General features: G+C 38.2%; 1 protein-coding gene across 1 annotated transcript in view; it reads left to right on the top strand.

The window, feature by feature from the left end:
- LOC135101913 (mitochondrial protein C2orf69 homolog) overlaps positions 1–23,732 on the top strand; it is a gene marked incomplete at its 5' end in the record, with an annotated part of 42,609 nt that overhangs the window by 11,620 nt on the left and 7,257 nt on the right. Inside the window, 1 exon segment of the mRNA XM_064006258.1 lies at positions 9,771–9,902. Coding sequence (XP_063862328.1) covers positions 9,771–9,902 — 132 coding nt within the window.

Raw genomic sequence — 23,732 nt, 5'->3', positions numbered from 1 at the left:
AGATGTGAAATATCAAAAAAAAAAAAGAGATACTGCTTGGAAAAAATGGAAGAGAGGAAGACGACAAAACTTGTGAGCAGAGTACATGACAAAGAGAAATGAATATGTTAAGATAGGAAGAGAAGAGTAGAAAATATGAGAAAGATATAATAGATAAATGCAAAGACCAACCAAAACTCTTCTACAGACATATCAACAATAAAGTACAACAAAAGGAAATAATTGAAAAATTAGAGGTGGATAACAAAGAATATGAAGAAATTGAGAATATGGTGGAGATGATGAGTGATGCCTTTCAGTCAGTATTCACCAAAGAAAGCAAGTTGATGATACAAGAAAGTGAAGGAGCAGCAGTTAACTCTCTTGAAGAAATGAATGTAACTATCAATAAAATACAGGAAATGATGCAGAAGTTAGAAGTAGATAAAGCACAGGGACCAGATGGTACATCAAACTGGGTTTTAAAGGAATGCAATAGTCAGTTGGCAGACAAAATACATCATATTGTAGAGCATTCATTACAAGAGAGCAAGTTACTGGAAAAGGCTGATATTGTACCAATATTTAAAGGGGGTGTAAAAAAGACTCTGAATTATAGAGCAATATCATTAACATCAGTTGTGGCTAAAATATGTGAATGAATTGTGAAAGATAGATGGATGAAATTTTTGAAAGAAAATGGCATAATAACTGATAAACAATTTGGATTTCATAGAGGGAGATCATGTACAACTGATATGATTTGTTTTTACTCAAGAATAATTGACATAGTACAAGAGCAAGATGAATGGGTAGATGTTATATACCTTGATTTGAAAAAGGCCTTTGACAAGATGCCACATAAAAGACTCCTGTGGAAGATAAACAACAGTGGTGGAGTGAGAGGGGGACTCCTGAAGTGGATGGAAGACTTCCTAAGCAATAGAGAAATGAGAAGTTATTAGAGATCAAAAGTCATCTAGGACAAAAGTAGCAAGTGGAGTACCTCAAGGTTATGTACTGGCTCCTGTCGTGTTCAGTGTATACATTAATGATATGACAGAAGGGATCAACAGCTATATGAGTTTATTTGTAGATGATGCTAAATTGATGAAAAAAAAATAGAAATGGAGTAAGATCAGAAAGCTTTACAACAAGATTTCAACCAGATTGAAAAATGGAGCTGTAAATGGGAAATTAATTTTAATGCAAAGAAATGTAGCTTATTGGAATTTGGAAAGAGTAAAAAAAAGACAATCTGGTGATTACAAGTTGGGAGATGACTATATTGGAAAAAGAATAAAGGAAAAAGATCTTGGAGTGATAGTAGCAGACACATTAACAGCTGATTACCTTATAAACAAGATTGTTGGGGAAACAATGAATTTGTTAAGGAATATAAGAATTGCATTTGTATACTTGGATGAAGAAATTATAAGAAAACTAATTGTAACAATGATTTGTCCGAAATTGGAATATGCAGCTGTAGTATGGTTACCAAGTCATAAGAAACACTGTATAAAACCCGATAATAATGATAATAATAATATATATATATATATATATATATATATATATATATATATATATATATATATATATATATATATATATATATATATATATATATATATATATATATATATATATATATATATATTAGAGAGAGAGAGAAAGAGCACTGGAATGAAAATAAATAAAAAGCATTTGACTTACAACAAACATCCATTTCAAAATTTATTCTGATATCTAAGTGATTGCAAATCACAACAGATTCTGCAAAGTTGTAGAAGCAATCATTGACTGGATCATGTCATATGAATTTCAATTGTTTTCCTTACAATCACAAATAATTATTTTTGAACTATAATTTTGCTGTTGCCAGTTTTGCATTAAAATTCAGCTATTAAATGAAACCAATTTAAAAAAAGGCAGAGTTTGGGGAAAGTGTTTGGTGGGATACACGTGAGTTGGGTCCCTGGCACAGGTCCTGGTAACACTTTTTCAGTGTGGCAAAAACTTGTTTAGCTAAGTAAGCAGGTATTCATCCATTGCAAACCCACTGTAGTATTCATAACATTTATCTGCAGGTTCATAATGCTCTCTCTCTCTCTCTCTCTCTCTCTCTCTCTCTCTCTCTCTCTCTCTCTCTCTCTCTCTCTCTCTCTCTCTCTCTCTCTCTCTCTCTCTCTTATTGAAAAACCTCTTCCACTGATGCATTACTGGCAATTTCGCTCATCAGTCGTCTTCCGAGGCGTTTTACTGGTTTTATTTTTCTTTATGACTTCTGAAGATTGCTGGCTAGGTTTTAGGCTACTCGATATTGCTACTTCTAAATCATTTTCGTTTTCTACACTTTTAAGTTAAATACCATTCATAATATACTTTGCTTTTTCATTTCTTTACCATATATGTAGCACTTTACACTTATCTGCATTAAAATTCATTTGGCAAGTTTATCACCACTCTGACAACTTGTCTAAAGTGTTCTGCATTTCTTTTACTTGTTCATTAAGACTACGGTATTTTCTATTTTGGTGTCATCAGCAAACTTCTATATAATACCGGTAACGCCCTCATCTATATCGTTTATATAAACAAGAAAGAGAACAGGTCCTAAGACTGATCCCTGTGGCACCCTGCTGGTTATGTTAGTCCACTTTAACGCTTTTCCTTTTATTACTACTCTTTGTTTACTTTCTTTCAGCCAGTTTTCTACCTATATTAGCATGTTGCCTTGGATAACATGTATTTTTTAGTTTGATTATTAAACCTTTCTGGGGGGACTTTGTCGAAGACCTTTTGAAAATCAAGATATATTATCTTTACAGCTTTTCTTTCGTCATACTGGTTCAGATTATTATCATAGAAGTCTAAGAGGTTCGTCAAAGAAGAGCGTTTGTTACAGAAGCTGTGTTGCGTGTTTTTGAGTAAGTTGTTTTCCTTCAGGGGATTAACAAGTTTATCTCCTATAAATGTGTCCTGTATTTTGTATACGACTGAGGTTAAGCTAATTGGCCAGTAATTACAAGGTAAAGATTTACTGTCTTTTTTTTTAATCGAAGTTATGTTAGCGAGCTTCCACTCATCAGGCATTGTACTGGACTGCAAGGATTTGTTGAACAATAAAGTCAGAGGTATGACTAATTCAGATTATGCTTCTTTTAGGACGCAGGATGAGTTCACATCAGGTCCGAGTGACTTGCTTACTTTAAGTTTATCGATACATTTTGACACGTTTCTTTCTCTTATGTTATTATTTTGGACTGCTGGCACTGTAGGAATGTCACTGAGGTCTACTGTAAATACTGAAGTGAAAAAAGTGTTTAGGGTGTTACTAATTTGCTCCTCGTCGTTGGTGTAATCTCCATTTTCGTAAATTACTGGTCCAATACCAGAGGTAATCACTCTCATTTGCCTGATAAAGCTATAAAATTCCATCAGGTTCATCTTACTCTGGTTCGAAACATGTAGTTCGGTGGACCTTTTGCTCTGTTTGATTAATCTCTTTGTTTTACGTCTGAACTCCATGAATTTAGTGTGGTCTTTGTTATTATTGTTGGACTTTAATCTGGCAGACATTCACCAATTAGTTTACTCCATCACTTAGGCTTAACGTTTTGAGTGGAACGGCGAATTTTCATACGAACGCATTCTTGCATAGCTTTTAGATATTTATCAGTGAAAAATTTCCATTGTGCATCAATGTCTGTGATGGTACGTAATTGACTCCAGTCAGCTTGTTTGAGCACTGATCTGAGTCTACAAAAATTGGCTTTTCTGTAGTCAGCACTTTTTCTTTGCTTTGATTTGAATCACTGGACAAGAAGTTTATAACAAAGGTGATTGCGCGGTGGTCGCTATTACTGAACTCCTTGCCGACATTCAGATTCTCTACTAATTCATCTTTCATAGCAAGCATGAGATCGAGCATGTGGTTATCGTGAGTCGATTTTTGTACAAATTGAGTTAATTATTATATCGTGTCTGTGCTGCAAGGTGAGGGGTTCGCCCCACTTCGACACTGGTATATTTAAGTTACCAAGGATTATGGCATCGTGTGTGTCACTTAACTCGCTAACTTAACACTTAACTCTCTCTCTCTCTCTCTCTCTCTCTCTCTCTCTCTCTCTCTCTCTCTCTCTCTCTCTCTCTCTCTCTCTCTCTCTCTCTCTCTCTCTCTCTCTCTTATTGAATAATAATAATAATGATAATAATAACAACAACAACAACAGCAATAACAGTAATAGTGTGTGTGTGTGTGTGTGTGTGTGTTCACCTTAATGAAAGGTGAAGCCACCACTCCTATGAATAGATATTATCAAACTTCCATAATGATATTTAGGAAAACTAAGACTATTGTGGTGTTCATGAGACATGGCTGCTAATCAAGAACATGATTGAATTATCAGTTCAAGGGAAATGATTGCTCTCCTTGTCTCCCTGCACTCCCTTGTTACACGGGCAAGCTTTACGTTACTGTCACTCATCAGCACCTGCATATTTTTGTATTGTTACATGTCACATACCAATAAAATAACGAAATATGCTGATTCCGAGACAGTGACTGATAATTCAATGCCAACAACATTACAGGAACAATAGGGAGTTGAAGAAATGGAAAGAAAATGTTTACTCACTTTTGTTTATTTATTTATTTTTTATTTATTTATTTACTTTTATTTTTATTTATTAATTTTTATTTATTTTTTATTTATTTATCTATTTATTTATTTATTTTATTTATTTATTTATTTTTTCAATATTTTGCACATAGTCTACTGTAACCAATTTATACTCTAGTGTTTTTTTTTTAACTTGATGGTAGGTTTAGTTTTCCTAATCATCATCTGGTAGCTTGATGAAACCAGACATAAATGTGTGATGTCCAGCTTCCTCTTTTCCTCTGCATAATATCATTCAAGGGTGGCTGCCGCAGCTGTCACATGGTATGTGCGTGTGTATGTGCAGAATATGTCTATCTGATATGAAACACTGATAGTGATGTGGAGAAAGCAGATGTGAGCAATGGTGTTAGGAAAAATCATGGCCAACATTGCAAGTGATAATAGTTACTACACTATAGGTAATGTGATGGAATGGCGCTGTACAATATGTTGGGGCTTTTTGCTGCAAGGCAATCCATAGAATGTTGTTCATCCGGTGATGTTTACTTGTACTTAATACACAACCCCCTGGTCGGGAAGAGCAAAAATCCAGGAAAGATGCTGACAATAGCTTATGGACCCTCAGTCCCTCAGTCTTCATCAGATATTAGTACCTATCTCAATATGTCTGCTATGTCTAAGCGCTGGGTGAAAAAGTGCGTCAAACACTCTCCCTCTGCTGCTACAGGGAGGGGGTACAAGTAAGGGGGGGTGGTAACACATACATACGTACACCCACCCACCACTCTGCTCCCCAGGCTGATTATATGAACAAAAAACTCAACTTCTGAAAATTCTGATGATCAAACTATGGGGGCTAGATGAATACTGATCACTTCATTGCCAAGAGCAATTCTCCTACTAAATACTGGATGAAACTCAGATTGAATGGATAAGGGGAAGTAAGGAAATTTACATGGGGAATATGAATGACTGCACAGATAAATACTATTCTAGAAGCTTCAGGCTGGGTAGCTACATGACCAGGACATGTCTAAGTCTCATGCGCAGCCTGTCTCTCTTCTCATATTCTCTCTCTCTCTCTCTCTCTCTCTCTCTCTCTCTCTCTCTCTCTCTCTCTCTCTCTCTCTCTCTCTCTCTCTCTCTCTCTCTCTCTCTCTCTCTCTCTCAACCTTTCATTCTTCTTTTCTTATTCATTCTTACATCTTTCTTTATTTTATATTGCATTATTTCACTGCACACAACAACAGTCTCACCAAACTGGAGTTCTGATTTTCTCCAATAATTTTGCCATGCCTTGATGATCTTGGTAACAACTTTTCTGTGACAATAAAGTTCATGACATACAGAATAATGGTGTTGTAAAATTTGAGGAATGTCTAGAGGGCAGCTGTTTCTGCTGTATTCCCTGACATCCTTCAGGATTTCAGTTTTTCTTATGGCTCATGAAACTGTGAAAGACATTTTTTTTCTGCTGCTAGCAGAAATGACACTAGACAGAGTGAGCTTCTCCACATTTGATATGAGATTGACTTTAGCTACAGTGAGACGAGCAAGTGGAGCTCTACTCAGAGTGCCAGAGGAACATGGAACACATCATAATCAGACCTAAACAACCTGATGTGGAATCTTTGCATCTGAATAGGTAATTTGCCTAATCTTTTCTGTTGCAAAAGTGATATTAGAGGACAAATGATCAGTTAAATTTCCATACAATTTTCCAACAGAAATTGACTAAATCTTTCACATACTCAGGTGATAGCTAATGCTTCCTCTCTGATGTTTGCATACCTTATCTGTTAGCCTCATGGAATGACTTGTGAAAGCCACTGCCCTCCAGGTTTCACTAACATTTTGTAGAAGAATTGCTCCTTATCCATGCAATGAACTACATGCCACAAATCTAGTAGGAGCATCTTTGCTTTAGTGAGCTAACATGTCTGTAGAATTCAACAGTTCTTAAGTTTCTTGAAGATTGTTCATGTTAAGATTCTCATTTCCATTCTGTGTCCTTAACCAGAAGTAATCCAAGTAGGCTAGTTATTTTGGCAAGATTGTGAATAAATTTTGCTAACTGATTCACCATTCCTAAAAAATTACTCACCTGTGTCACTGTAGTGGGTTCAAGATCAGTAACCACTGCAGGGGATGTTTTCTCTTTACAAAGCAGTCATGCACTCAATTAGTATGGAGCAGCAAAGACAATGAACTGAAAAGGATGTGATGTGTCAATTCAGCTTCTAGAATGGGAAGTGAAAGCTCTTGTTATCTAGTTACTTATTCCAGCACATATCCTGATGTGATGAAAAGAAAATCTATATTACATTAAGTCTGGGTTTTGCACCTTCACTCAACACTTTTGTCATATTAAAGAAACTCAGCAGGATAGGGATACAATCCGTATTTCTCATGAAAGAATCACTCGGCTCCACGCTGCCTTCCCTCAACTTGGGCAAAAAAAGACTGTCTCTATATGAAGGCAGGTATTAAGTGAACTCTCCACTGTTGCAGTACTGTCCTCTACTATGTAGTATTAACCCTCTGAACTGATAGCCAATCAGTGTGCCTATTGTGTGTGAGTTTATTATATATTTCTTGCTCTAATACATTACTCAAATTATTATTAGAGATATTTAACCCACACAGTCCCAGTGATGGTATACTATCATCATATATGTGTGTAACACAGTTCCAGAGACAACATTCTTGTCCTTATACGTACCTATGTCCTATACATGTTTTATGGGCTCCAAACTTGAACTTGTAGTGTGACATTATGTTTGACTCAAAATCATCAAGGCAGGTTTGGTGGGACACAGTCAGATAGGATCACTTCCAACAGGGTACCTACACATCATATTTGATTCTGATTCAGTGATGTCCTTCATGGTGCATCCAAAGACCATGTTCATGGTCTTGGAGTCTAATGAGTACCAGTAACACATGCATGCTTGTTTTACTGTTGTGCTGATGACCATCTATCATCTTGGCAATCTTAACACACACTATTTCCATCATCTCTATTTATCATCACTCACAAATATTGTAGTGTTAAAATATACCATTATGCCCATAGTAGATAGTGAAATTTGAAGTTCAGGAGAGGGGATGCATGCCTTGCTTCCTGTCCATACTTCTCCATCAGTTACCTAAATTATCTGCAATTTTCTGTCACTAGAGAGAAGAAAAGTGGAAAACAAGCAGAGAAAGACAGAGAAAGCTATGATGTGATGCCTTGTTGCATCACAAGACTGCTGCAGCACATGTGCCACCTACATTCCCCACCTTTGCCATCCCACAAGACATTACATTATCCCAAGAATTATCCTCTTCTGTTCCTTCCAATTCTTAGAAGGCATATCTCCTCACCATTATGAACACTGGTTGAAAGATCTTTAGATAAATTTTGCATCACAAGGACAAGGGTCACAACAAGTACTTTGTGAGCAAAAACACACCAAGATCCAAGAACAACTACAAGATGCTGCAGAAGAGTTTTAGAAGAGAACATGTTGATAAAAATGGCTTAGGCAACTCTGACATCCTTTTGTAAGAAATAATACCAAAAAGGTGAATGGCTAGGAGGTAGAAGTAATAACAACTTTCTGACTTTCAGTAAGACCTGCATGCTTGTAACAAGGAAAATTATAAGTACTTGTTTGAATATGAAAAGAGAATAGAAAAAATGCATCTAATGTCAAATGAAAAATAATTTTATAGATCTGAAAAGTAGTTTTGAAAATCATTTAAAGCTTTAAAAGACTATTTCTTAAAAGATTACTTTTCACTTTTGGGATCTATCTCCTTAACCATTTATGCATCAGTTTCAATCAAATAAGGACTCACTAAAGTAGAAAATCAGTATTTTAATATAACTGATATTTTCAAATTTCTGACATCAAAACTTTTTTTTTTCCCCTCAAAGAAAAGAGTCATGGACAAAAAAAAAAAAGGAACGTGATATCAGTAAAATTGTTGTCATACCAAAAGTAATATAACTTTTCTTCCATGTGAAGCACATAAATGTACAATCAAAATTGTTGGATAAGGTAGGTTTTAAAAACTCCAGTTGAGAGGTAGGATTAAAGAGAGCTGGGGCAAAAGTAGCAAGAGGAAAAAGGATTTTATAACAAAAAGCAACTTAACTGTAGAGCAGTCTTGACTTTCCTTTAGATGTTTATGTCAATAAAATAATTAATAAAGATTTTAAAAAAGAAACCAGCTCAATATTGGGCATGAACTTGCTTTTTTTTAGTATTTGAGGTTATACTTAGCCAAATAGCTATGAATCCAGGAGCTTTATTGTATTATCTAACTACAGAATATGATTTTAGAGGAAATTATAACTTAGTGGGTATACATCATAGCTTATGGCCACATTTACAGATAGATGCTCTCACTGAAATAGCAGTGTTACTGTGACTAAGGTGATGTAGGTGTAGGTGTCAAACAAGAGTATGGGTACATGAATTTTATACTAGGAGACCTGAATTTGGAAGCTTTGGACATCAATTTTCAGATTTGGTAAACAATTCAGAGAATTTTTTATATTCTTTAAAATAAACACAGAACAATGTAAAATGTTTGTTGAGTTAACTGCATCCTGCTCTTAGTGTACAGGATTACAAGGATCATATGTAAGATGTCTCTCTGTTACTAAATTAACCAGGTCATCCAAAAACATGGTACTCACTACTTGGCGGAATGGCCGTGACTGATGAAAAATGAGCCTGCCCGAATCATTGACTCTGAATTGCCATGAATTGGCATGATTTGAACCGACTTAATTTGCTTGATGTAAATGGTTGCATTGAAATTAGTGTGGCAAATCGAGATGAACTGTGAATCATGTTGTTTCTTCATGAATTGAATTGATTTTATTTGCTTAGTATAAATGCTGCCTTAATGTCACAGTTCCAGTGATTCATCAGCCTTGATAAAGGTTTGATATTCATGGAAACAAGCTTCTTTACACAAAAAATAGTGATTAATTACTGATTTTTATTGGGAATAACTCATGTAACATATTTGTTAATTATTTATTAGATACTTTTTAAAGAGCTCAGCCAAGTGTGATTCATTATTAAATTATTCCTGACTGGAGAGGAGACATGGAGGCTTATTATTGACTGTGTAAAATATTTATCTGTGATAACATTGCAGGTGCACAACATGTACTGGCTGGATGGTGGTCACGCAGGAGGCCGCAACACTTGGATTACCTCTCCTTCCATCTTGAAGTCCTTGGCAGCACAGCAGCACATCAGTATTCACATACATGTCACACCATACCAGGTTAGGTTTAGTTATGTCATCTTTTTTTTTATCCTCTAAAGTGTTCACCAATATCATAACAGACAGGAGTTAATTTAACACACTTGTCAACCATGATGGTTTGAGGTCATTTTTAACTGGGATTTATGAGAATTCTAAGTGGATACAGTCTGGGATTAAGACTGTGGCTGGTTTGTAAGTTGATGGTATTATACTACTAATCTTGCTCTGCTGTCAAATGAACAGTTTAGTGTATATGCTGTTGCTGATGAACTCTCTGCATGTCTGTAGTCAACTGGACTTGCTGTATTCATATTTATCATGTAACTTAAGAAATGATATAAGAGAATAAGGAAATCATCAAGAAACTGTCAGGCCTACATGTGGCAGTCTCTGTATGAAATATTTCAACTTATCCATAAATTTGTCTAATCTTCTTTTAAAGCTCCTTCATGACTCAGCACTAACAACCTGATAACTGAGTTTATTCCATTCATCTACCATTCTGTTTGAGAACCAATTCCTTCCTATCTCTTTTCAAATTTATATAACTTTTTTTCAAGTTTGAGTCCATTATTTCTTGTTTTAGCCTGATTGCTGACCCTGAAATATTTTGCATACATCATATATCCCCTGTACCAATTACACCTCTATCAGATCCCCTTTTAATCTACGCCCCTCTGAGGAATATAGATTTAAAAGTTTTGGTCTCCTTTTGTAAGGAATATGCTGAATCCTTTTAGCCATACTCCTTTGGACTGATTCAAATAGACCTGTAGTCAGCAATATACATAATTAGAACTCCTCCCAAGAAACTCATCCCTACATATCTGAATCATCATACATTATCATACAACCTGTGCAGGAATGTGCTTATTTTAAACTTTATAATTTTACTCGTCTCAAACTGAAGCTCATATTATTGGATTTATGCACTTGTATAAAGAAAATAGTCCCTAATTTACACATCTCATATCATCAGTTCCTCATATAATGGATGCTCATATAATGGGACCTCCCCATATACATTAAAGATCTAGATAGTGGAATTAGTTGCAATGTTAGTAAACTTTTGGTCAGATTTAGATGCCATATCCTTGCAAACGGATTTAGGTAGGGTGAACAAATGAACATATAGATGGCAAATACAGTAATGGCTTAAGTCATTTTGAGTTACCATATTTGATGGCTTATAAGATGCATGGGCTTATAAGGCACACCTCAGTCTAAGCAGGTATTAAAAAAAAAATAATAATAATAAATAAATAAATAAATAAATAAAAATAAGTGGGTTTAAGCTCTGAATACAAAGCGAAGCATTAAAAAAAAAAATAAAAAATAAATAAGTGGGTTTAAGCTCTGAATACAAAGTGAAGGGTTTCAACTGACATTTCAAGCCCTCTCATATGTATTCATATCCTTATTAGATGCCAATATTTTATATTTAAAAAAAAAAAAAAAAATTAATCTTTGCTTGGACCTACCATCACTGGTCCTTAAACCAATCCAGCTGTGAGATGTAAACAAATATGGCATAGGTAGTGACATTGTCAGAGTCCAGAGGGGTAATAAAGTTTGATGTTCTTTTCACTCATAAAATTTTTTGTTTTGTTAGGTAGTAAGGTATTTTCTAAAAAAGCAATAGTTTCTCATTAGTTTCAAGTTTTGTTGAACATGTATGCAAGGTAAGAATGTTAAAAGATAGGCACAATTTCAGTTGTATGGAGGTGAGTCTTCAAGACACACCTTCATACCTGAAAAATTAATCATACCTGAAAATTAACAAAGTACACGAGACTTACCGTAGGTCAGTTGAAGTGTACTTCTAATTTTTCGAGGCAAATCACCTCTGCTGGTGCAGAGATTTCACATGAGAGAGAGAGTGCGTCACGCGCTGCCGGCAGACTTTAAAGCAAGGACTCGACATCCACATGATGAACCAATTAGGAAATTAAGTAACCTGTAGAGCTTAAGGTAGGGAGGGAGAGGAGGGCATGTGAAATCTCCGCACCAGCAGAGGTGATTTGCCTCGAAAAATTAGAAGTACACTTCAACTGACCTACGGTAAGTCTCGTGTACTTTGTTAATTTTACTTCGGCAAAATCACCTATCCGCTGGGCGGACATTTCCCATGAGGCTTTGAAGCCATGTGGATGACGAGGGAGGATGCAATAGTAGAGAGGAAAAGGAAATGCCCCACAAGAAACAGTACTATAACTATTATTCCATGGAAGGATCTTGTACATGAGACAATCATACAATTGGTGTATAAAATAAGGTACATTGCATCCAACTTAATCCAATCTACAAACAATGTTGAAATATGGTAACAGTTCACATCATAAGGTAAACCTAAGGTACTAGATACTAAATACTTAAAATATCCGTGTACTGCAACACTGGAGTGCAGCAACAAACCCAAACCATGTCTTATTCTAGCACTGCATCCTGAAAGAGGTCAGAAGCAGCCATAATGTTCTTATTGTAATATTTTGCAAAGGTAGATTCCCTAGACCAGCCCGCCTTAGCCATAATGCATGCGACAGGGACAGCTGCCACTCCAGCTTTTGAAGCTGCTGCTGGCCGCACACTACCAGCGGAAAACTTTGAGATGTCTATGCCGGACATGCGGAGAATGGTCCTGACCCAACGGGCAATAGTGTCTTTGGAAACTGATTTGTGGGGTTTTATGAAGCTAATGAGGAGCCTGGCATCAGTGTGCATCTCATCCTGTCTAAGCTCTTTAGTCACATCAATGTACCTCAGGAGAGTGCTACAGACACATAATCGTGGATCCTTAGGGTAACGATGGAATGTGACCCTGTTGATGTTAAAATTTGGTCTGGATTGTTTAAGAGTGCCCCCCAACTGTACTGAAATGGAGTGTTCATTAATGAGCATGTCTCTGATTAACAGTAGTTGTAAAGTTTGAATTCTGGCAGCTTGAGTTAAGGCCATCATCATAACCAATTTTAGCGTTAATTCTTTAAGGGTTAATGCATGTAAGGGGAACATGGACCTTAGTTTCTCTAAGACAGGTTGGACGTCCCAAGTGTCAGTGTACCTGGGCTGAGGAGTTCTAAGATTGAAAACCCCTCTCATGAATCGGATGATCAAAGGGTGATTTCCTGCCCTGCATCCGTCCACCACAATGCCGAGAGAAGACAGGGCACCCCTCGCAGTGTTCACACACTCATAACCCACACCCCTGTCAAAGGTTTCCGTCAAAAAATTTACAATGTGACCTACAGTTGGAGAAGTGGGATCGACATTCCGTCTACCACAAAACAACGACCACCTCTGGACATGTGGGCGGTATTGCCTCTCAGTACCTGGTTTCCAGGAGGCAAGTATGATGTCCGCAGCAGCCGGCGAAACTCTTTGTTTCTGCAAGTTTTCCCTGACAGAAGGCATGCCATGAGCCTCGTGTGGGACATGATGGGGTGTGGATCTGTTGTGGACGGGTGTGTTGGAACATTCCTCCTGTTCGTTATCAAACGTGGGAAGTCTATTAGCAACTGGAGCAGCATGCCCATCCAAAACTGGGACGGCCACAGAGGAACCACCATCCAGCCTCGTGCTTGCTCCGCACGTAACTTCTGAAGGCACCTAGCAATTAATGAGAATGGGGGGAAAATGTAAGACAAATCAAAGTTTGACCAGTTTAGGAAAAAGCATCAAAATATTTAGCCTCCGGATCTGGCAACCACGAACAGAATGTATTAACCTGTTTGTTAAGCCTTGAGGCAAATAAATCAATGGACGGTGTCCCAAAAACATTACACAAGGTAGTAAAAATGTGTGAGTCGAGTTTCCACTCATGTCTGTCATTAATCTTGCGAGAGGCTACATCAGCCAAGGTGTTGTCCTTCCCCGGTATGTGCGAGCATGTAACCCATGAGTCATGTTCCAGACACCAATCCCAAATCTGGGTAGCAACATCATTACAGGACTTGGACTTTGTGCCTCCCATTTCATTGACATAGTTTATGGCAGTGGTATTATCACAAAAAACTCTAACATGTCTACCTTCCAGCTCATATTCAAATGCTTGCAAAGAGAATAGAATGGCTTTCATCTCCAGGATGTTAATGTGAAGCTCCTTTTCATCCAGGGACCAAGTACCACTTGTAATCTGACACCCCAAATGACCCCCCCAACCAAGGCTGGAGGCATCAGTAAATAAATCGATGTCAGTACCTGGCCTAAAAATGTGTCTGTGGTGTCTGTCCACATTGTCTAACCACCAGGAAAGGTCTAGTTTCATGTCTGCAGTAATATTCAAAGGCCTGTCAAAATTACCATACTCCTGTTTCAAAGCGGCAATTTTTCCCCCCTCCAACTTCCTGTAGTGAAGTTTACCTAACTCCACTGCTGGGATCGCAGCCACCATGAGGCCGATCACCCTGGCCACCTCTCGAATGGGGGCAACATCTTTACACAAAAGTTCTGCACATCCTTGGCGAATTTTGATTAGTCTACGCTCAGGTAAAGAGGCAGTCATGAACTTGGTGTTAATAACATTGCCTAGGTATTCAATACATTGTGTGGGGGTGAGAACAGACTTCTCCATATTGATACAAAAGCCTAACCTCTGCAACAGAGAAATGGTGGCCCAAATCGCCTGAAGACATCCTGAGTAAGAGTTACTGCAAATTAATGTGTCATCTATAAAGCTGGTGATAGTGTATCCTTCCTGCCTTAGAGTAGCAAATACTGGCTTCATCAGTTTGGTGAAAAGCCGAGGTCTCTCAGAAATGCCATTAGGGAGGCAGGTGAATTGATAGATAACACCTTGCCATGTAAAACATAAAAATCGTTGTTGCTCATCTGCAACCCTAACAGAATAATAAGCATGCCTGAGATCGACAGAAGCCAAAAAATCACCCTGGTTGATGAGCCTGATGGCCTGTTCAAAATTTTCCATTTTAAAATGTTTATATGGTATGTATTTGTTTAACCTCTCCAAGTTAAGAACCAGGCGAAATTCCCCGTTTTTCTTTTCTCGCAAAAAAATAGGAGAGATAACCTGCTGAGTTTGTTTGTGTGTGACTTTAATGACTTTAAGCTGTAAAAGTTTTTTGATCTCTCCAGAAATTATCCCCTGTTGCACAGTGTTGAACCTGTATTCCAAATCATTAAAAAATAAAGGATGAACACTATCGACATCAATATCAAGGTGGCAATGCTGAACAATATCCAAAATGACAGGGTCACTGGTAATTTTACGCCACTCATGCAGGAAAGAGTGTAGTCTGCCAGCTTCAAAACATGCACTTGCCTGTAAGTTTACTGGGGCTGCCTGCTGCGGCCGCCCCGTCCCCTGGAGTTTTTTGGCTCCACATCCTGACGAGTGGAAGGCAGTCGTGGGGCAGCCCTGGAGCCATACCCCTGTTGCCCGTAGGGTTGGAACCTGGCGTAATATCCCCTACTAGCAGGCTTGTTCCAATATCCACCAGGGTGTTTACCTGCGAACTTGCTAGTAAAGGCAGGCTTTTTCTGCGAGAACTTACTCCGCAGTTTCTCCGCTTCCTCAATTTGTCTGGCAGACTGGGACACATCGTCACCGAACAGAAAGCGAGTAATTGGCACCTTATCTGAACAAAGATGAGCATATTTATAGTTTATCTCGCGTTTCATGACAAAACGCCTGGCCAAATTGTTCCTGTGATTGGCATTGCCTAGCAATGCCAATGCACCATTTAGCATGCTCACCTCATGTGCCAACTTGGGGTTACCTTCCTGTTCAGCCAAATCATCCAGTGCCACTAAGGATTTGGTGATAATGGTTGAAGCCCGCAGGATGTCCTTATTTACCTCCTTCAAGCGGAAGTCTGTCTTCCTGGCATCCAGCTTCAGGGCCTCCAACACCTGTGGGTTGCATTCCACTGGCGCAAGAGCATGGCAGTTATTAGGCCTCTTGACAACATCGTCCTCACACATGGCCTTGTAGTCCTCCTCTCTCATACCATTATCAAAGAGAAAGTTTACCATCTCTGCCACTCTATTGTCAATGTCAGCAACCACCGTGTCAGAAGGACCAAAGGCCTTAGTGCCCTGAATTAAGGTGCTGTCAGCAGGGGCGGCAGGCATCGACACTGTCTCATCCTCACTCATCCTGGCCGAGAAACCAGAAAAAGTGGCAGAACAAGGAGGCGACAAACCCCAGCCCCCCAGAGTACTGTCCTCCACAGTCACCTGCGCCGACCCAGTAGGGGGTGGTAGTTGCCGTCTGTCTGCCTTCAAGGCCTCCACTTCACCCCACAAATCAGCCAAGGCGTCCAACACAACTGACCAAGGGGGAGGAGCAGGAGAAGTGCCGTGGGAACCACGTGCGTCAGCACTGTTACGTAATCTCACGCAACCATGCCTCCCACTCAAGCGACGAGATGAATGATCCCTGTGCCTGTTGTCGTCATCTTGAGGGCGAACAGTGGACCCAGGTGGGGCAGGAGGGGAAGGGGATCGAGAGGCAGAGGACGCTTCACCAGACTCCGACATGGCTGCCGCACTGCAATAAGGAGAACAAAGCCGTAAGCTTCCCACACAGTTCCATCATCAGTGGAGACCGATATACCAATAATACAACTCGCCCCAAAAACGGGTAACGAAGTTGAAGGCACTGTACCTGCGTAACAAGTATCATGGCCTTATCTGAAAGAAAACAGCAAAAACTTGGGAGTCCGTATGACCCAGAATGACCGTGTCTGCCCGACGCGGCGATCAGCAAACAACTGCCGGCAGCGCGTGATGCACTCTCTCTCTCATGGGAAATGTCCGCCCAGCGGATAGGTGATTTTGCCGAAGTAAAATTAATCCTAATATTGTACACAATTTGCTTTATTTTTTATTTTCTTGTCCTGTTCTGAAAGAGATCAGACCTAACTACAGCTCCTAAATCACTTTCATTTTCTGATCTCATCATAGCCTTGTTCTTTGTTTAGTATAGTATTGTTTACATACTATGTGAGTTTCTTCTACCTACAATAAGTACTTTACATTTGCTAATAGTAAACTGTATAGTATACCTCACCCTACATCATTAATTAGTTCCAGAGGTCATGATTTATGTAAAAAAAAAAAAAAAATGACTATAGTCAAAATAACCACACTATAAACGACAAATAAACACTCCCCATATTTTTTTTTTTTTTTATGTAGGAAGGATACTGGCCAAGGGCAACAAAAATCTAATAAAAAAAAATGCCCACTGAAATGCCAGTCACATAAAAGGGTCAAAGCAGTGGTCAAAAATTGGTGGATAAGTGTCTTGAAACCTCCCTCTTGAAGGAATTCAAGTCATAGGAAGCTGGAAATACAGAAGCAGGCAGGGAGTTCCAGAGTTTACCAGAGAAAGGGATGAATGATAGAGAATACTGGTTAACTCTTGCGTTAGAGAGGTGGACAGAATAGGGGTGAGAGAAAGAAGAAAGTCTTGTGCAGCGAGGCCGCGGAAGGAGGGGAGGCATGCAGTTAGCAAGATCAGAAGAGCAGTTAGCATGAAAATAGCGGTAGAAGACAGCTAGATATGCAACATTGCGGCGGTGAGAGAGAGGCTGAAGACAGTCAGTTAGAGGAGAGGAGTTCATGAGATGAAAAGCTTTTGATTCCACCCTGTCTAGAAGAGCAGTATGAGTGGAACCCCCCCAGACATGTGAAGCATACTCCATACATGGACGGATAAGGCCCTTGTACAGAGTTAGCAGCTGAAAGGGTGAGAAAAACTGGCGGAGATGTCTCAGAACACCTAACTTCATAGAAGCTGTTTTAGCTAGAGATGAGATGTGAAGTTTCCAGTTCAGATTATAAGTAAAGGACAGACCGAGGATGTTCAGTGTAGAAGAGGGGAATAGTTGAGTGTCATTGAAGAAGAGGGGATAGTTGTCTGGAAGGTTGTGTCGGGTTGATAGATGGAGGAATTGAGTTTTTGAGGCATTGAACAATACCAAGTTTGCTCTGCCCCAATCAGAAATTTTAGAAAGATCAGAAGTCAGGCGTTCTGTGGCTTCCCTGCATGATATGTTTACCTCCTGAAGGGTTGGACGTCTATGAAAAGACGTGGAAAAGTGCAGGGTGGTATCATCAGCGTAGGAGTGGATAGGACAAGAAGTTTGGTTTAGAAGATCATTAATGAATAATAAGAAGAGAGTGGGTGACAGGACAGAACCCTGAGGAACACCACTGTTAATAGATTTAGGAGAAGAACAGTGACCACAGCAGCAATAGAACGGTCGGAAAGGAAACTTGAGATGAAGTTACAGAGAGAAGGATAGAAACCGTAAGAGGGTAGTTTGGAAATCAAAGCTTTGTGCCAGACTCTATCAAAGGCTTTTGATATGTCTAAGGCAACAGCAAAATTTTCACCAAAATCTCTAAAAGAGGATGACCAAGACTCAGTAAGGAAAGCCAGAAGATCACCAGTAGAGCGGCCTTGATGGAACCCATACTGGCGATCAGATAGAAGGTTGTGAAGTGATAGATGTTTAAGAATCTTCCTGTTGAGGATAGATTCAAAAACTTTAGATAAGCAGGAAATTAAAGCAATAGGACGGTAGTTTGAGGGATTAGAGCGGTCACCCTTTTTAGGAACAGGTTGAATGTAAGCAAACTTCCAGCAAGAAGGAAAGGTAGATGTTGACAGACAGAGCTGAAAGAGTTTGACTAGGCAAGGTGCAAGCACGGAGGCACAGTTTCGGAGAACAATAGGAGGGACCCCATCAGGTCCATAAGCCTTCCGAGGGTTTAGGCCAGCGAGGGCATGGAAAACATCATTGCGAAGAATTTTAATAGGTGGCATGAAGTAGTCAGAGGGTGGAGGAGAGGGAGGAACAAGCCCAGAATCGTCCAAGGTAGAGTTTTTAGCAAAGGTTTGAGCAAAGAGTTCAGCTTTAGGAATAGATGTGATAGCAGTGGTGCCATCTGGTTGAAGTAGAGGAGGGAAAGAAGAAGAAGCAAAGTTATTGGAGATATTTTTGGCTAGATGCCAGAAATCACGAGGGGAGTTAGATCCTGAAAGGTTTTGACATTTTCTGTTAATGAAGGAGTTTTTGGCTAGTTGGAGAACAGACTTGGCATGGTTCCGGGAAGAAATATAAAGTGCATGAGATTCTGGTGATGGAAGGCTTAAGTACCTTTTGTGGGCCACCTCTCTATCATGTATAGCACGAGAACAAACTGTGTTAAACCAAGGTTTAGAAGGTTTAGGACGAGAAAAAGAGTGAGGAATGTACGCCTCCATGCCAGACACTATCACCTCTGTTATGCGCTCAGCACACAAAGACGGGTCTCTGACACGGAAGCAGTAGTCATTCCAAGGAAAATCAGCAAAATACCTCCTCAGGTCCCCCCAACTAGCAGAGGCAAAACGCCAGAGGCACCTTCGCTTAGGGGGATCCTGAGGAGGGATTGGAGTGATAGGAGAAGATAAAGATATGAGATTGTGATCGGAGGAGCCCATTGGATAAGAGAGGGTAACAGTGTAAGCAGAAGGAATAGGGGTTAGGAAAAGGTCAAGAATGTTGGGCGTATCTCCAAGACGGTCAGGAATACGAGTAGGGTGTTGCACCAATTGCTCTAGGTCATGGAGGATAGCAAAGTTGTAGGCTAGTTCATCAGGATGGTCAGTGAAGGGAGAGGAAAGCCAAAGCTGGTGGTGAACATTGAAGTCTCCAAGAATGGAGATCTCTGCAAAAGGGAAGAGGGTCAGAATGTGCTCCACTTTGGAAGTTAAGTAGTCAAAGAATTTCTTATAGTCAGAGGAGTTAGGAAAGAGGTATACAGCAGAGATAAATTTAGTATGAGAATGACTCTGTAGTCTTAGCCAGATGGTGGAAAACTCGGAAGATTCAAGAGCGTGGGCACAAGAGCAGGTTAAGTCATTGCGCACATAAACGCAGCATCCAGCTTTGGATAAAAAATGAGGATAGAGAAAGTAGGAGGGAACAGAAAAGGGGCTACTGTCAGTTGCCTCAGACACCTGAGTTTCAGTGAGGAAAAGAAGATGAGGTATAGAAGAGGAGAGGTGGTGTTCTACAGATTGAAAATTAGATCTTAGACTGCGAATGTTGCAGAAGTTAATGAAGAAAAAGTTGAGGGGGGTGTCAATACACTTAGGGTCGTCGACAGAAAGGCAGTCCGACCTGGGGACATTTATGGTCCCCTCCCCAGATGGGGACTCCGAGGCTGGTGTAGGAGTCGCCATGATTTTAAAATTTTTGAGTGAAAGGTGTGTGTGTTATTAGGTGCTTGTAGTTTTGTGTGGAGGAAGAGAGTTGTCTTTAGAGGGCAGGCTGTGACTGCCCCCTTGTGTTGTGAGACACAAAGGGAAACGTTCAGTGAGGTCACAGCTGGGTTTAATGATAAGTTCACAGCACCCCCTGAACAGTGCTTTAGACCTCACTGGGAGTAATTATCGTTTTGGCAGGTGTCTACTGCCTCCTCCTGTAGAGGAGGATATATATATATATATATATATATATATATATATATATATATATATATATATATATATATATATATATATATATATATATATATATATATATATATATATATATATATATATATATATATATATATATATATATATATATATATATATATATATATATATATATATATATATATATATATATATATATATATATATATATATATATATATATATATATATATATATATATATATATATATGTGTGTGTGTGTGTGTGTATATATTTGTGTGGTATTCTGAATAAAATAATTAAAAATAATTGTAAATTTACTTGATGGGTTCTGTTGATGTTGCTCATCAGGGCTGCTGTAGGAGGATGTTACATCATAGATGTGGCTTTCATTACAAGTAAACACACACACACACACACACACACATGAGAAGGGTAGAAAATGGAAATGACCATATGGTACTGCAAGATGATTCAAATAAGATAAATAGATGGAGTAAATCTTGGCAAATGGAATTCATTTTAAGTAAATGTAAAGTAATGGAGTTTGGTAAGAGTAAGAAAAGAATACAATATCATTATGAGATGGATGGTGTGAAGTTAAAGAAGTCAAAAGAGGAAGTGGATTTGGGAGTAACAGTTACTGAAAATTTGACTCCAGACAGACACATTGATAAAATTACTGGAGAGACAATGAATTTGTTAAAAAGAGTAAATATGGCATTCTCATATTTGGATGAAGGAATGATAAAAAGTTGTTGATTTAAATGATAAGACCAAGATTGGAATATGCAGCAGTGGTGTGGTCTCCTCATACAAAGAGGAATATTGTAAAATTAGAAAGAGTACAAAGAGCAGTCACTAAGATGGTTCTAGAGTTGAGCAAGTCAACCTATGAAGAGAGATTAAAAATGTTGGAAATTCCTACCCTTGAAAATAGGAGAGAGGGAGGAGATTTAATAAACATCTGTAGAATGACAAATGGTATGGAAAAATGCAGACAAAGAATGTTTTATAAATTTAGACACACAGAGTACAAGGGGACACAGTAAGAAGCTAAAGAAAGTTAACTGCAGAAGAGACATCAAGAAGTATAGTTTTCCTTACAGAAGTCTGAGCAAATGGAATGAACTCAGTGAAGACGTCGCCAATGCCGTAACTGTCCATGCTTTAAAGACCAAACTGGATAGATATAGAGACAGGATACTATAAGATTACTCCCCTCCCATAAACCACAAATAGGTAAATACAACTAGGTAAATACATATGCAAGCTCAAACAGCCAAACTGGGAGGACTTGCAGGTAACAGCTCCACAACTAAGATAAGCCAGTTGTGGCATAGGGAGTTGGAGTAGTGTTGTTTCCATCTCCATAATGAAATAGAAAAAGGTAGAAGTGATATCAAAAGTAGAGGTGAAAAAGATATATAGGAGGGAAAAATGGAACCAAACCTAAGTGAACTGTTTGTGCTGAGTGACAGGTTGGCAGCGGCAGACATTTTTAGATGATTTATATATATATATATATATATATATATATATATATATATATATATATATATATATATATATATATATATATATATATATATATATTATTTTTACATTTCTTTAGATATGATTTCATAAGTGTTTATTGTCATTATAGTGTTTTGATGTTTCTAAAATTTTTTAATGGCTGATATAAACTCAAGTAAAATGAACTAAGGCAAGTTCTATTTTTCCATATAATATTTAAGAAAAACCAACATATTTTTTAAAATGACTTACTGTATTTGATGGCTTATAAGACATGCCTTAAAAAAAAAAAAAAGACTCAGAAAATGAGCCTGCATCTTATAAGGCCAAGGTTCAGCTTTGGGGCAATGGCTAATGTTAAGTCTATGGAAACAATGGCCCTTAAATCAAACCCCAAACATCTTCAGACATGTAAACAAAGTGAAGATTGCTTTTACACCACAAAAGCAACTCATTTTTGAAAACTAACAATGTATAACAGGTCATATGTACTGATAATTCACATAAAATAACACCAGTCAGGAAGAAATTAAGTGACAATGTTTACATTGCATTTACCAGAGCAAATTTGCAGTCAGTTACACACCAAACCTGGTGATACACGCAAGATTCACTGCGTTCCTTAGTATGATGCCATTATTCCTTAAGGAATAATGAAGTCCCAAAGTAATATTAAAGTTATATTCGGTGCTGGTCAGAAATCATCTAGATTATACCGAGCAGTTCTGATCCCTGTATTACAAGGTTATACAGCCAGCGACATACGTGATTAGAACTCCTGCAGATGTAAGCGTCACATTGCACAAATAGGTAACTCGATCTTTCTTGGTCTTAAAAAATCTGCTGTGAGAAAATAACCTCATGACAACTTATGTTAGCTCTTCATGTTTTTGAAAGGATAGAATAACCAATTCAGTGTTTGACATGCTGACATAGGGAAAGTTATCTTTTGTGACCGCTCTTTGCTCTGGCTAACAAAACAGCTGTGTTTGTTTTAAATAAAATGCTCTATTGAAGTGATGTGCGATGCTTGGAAAATATACAGGCCACAATTACATAGTAGTACGAGTGTTAGAGTTTCACTAGAATGATGAAACAAATAGAAAAAAATAACCCATATAACTTTTGCAGTAAAAAGACTGAGAGTGCATAGGTGAAGAATTGGCATGATGAGGGATGTGAGGATATGTCTTACCACAAACATGGTGGTGGGCCACCCCCAATTTTTTTTTTTTATTTATTTATTTATTTTATTTTTTTATACATGTCAAACACTGAATCCATTATTCTGTGCTTTCATAAACATATAATGAGCTAACCTAAGTTGCCATGAAGTTATTTTCTCCTGACAGATTTTTTTCAGACCAAGAAGGAGCGAGCTACCAGTTTGTGCAATGCTAGCTGGAGTTATAATCACATATGTCACTGACTGTATAACCTTGTAATACAGGGATCAGAACTAATCAGCATAATATAGATTTCTGACTAGCACTAAATATAACTTTAATATTATTTTTGGACTTCCCTGAAAATTAATTTTAATACTGTACATGTTTTGCTTTTTTTTTGTTTTTTCTGCCCTGTTTTCTCTTACAGAGATCAGACTTAACTATAACTCCTGAATAATTTTTATTTTCTAATCTCACCAGAGCCTTGTCCTTTGTTGTGTACATATTATGTGGGTTTCTTCTACCTACAATAAGTACTTTACATTTGTTAATAGTAAACTGTATTTGCCATCTATATTTGTGCATCCTACCTAAATCTGTCTACAAGGATATGGCATCCAAATCTGACCACATGTTTACTAATATTGCTACTAATTCCACTATCTAGATCTTTAATGTATACGGGGAGGTCCCATTATACAAGCATCCATTGTAATGTGAGA

The sequence above is a fragment of the Scylla paramamosain genome, chromosome 1, assembly GCF_035594125.1.
Source record: "Scylla paramamosain isolate STU-SP2022 chromosome 1, ASM3559412v1, whole genome shotgun sequence".
NCBI lineage: Eukaryota > Metazoa > Arthropoda > Malacostraca > Decapoda > Portunidae > Scylla > Scylla paramamosain.
Note: the sequence above shows the minus strand (reverse complement) of the source record. Positions and strands in the feature narration are given on the sequence as shown.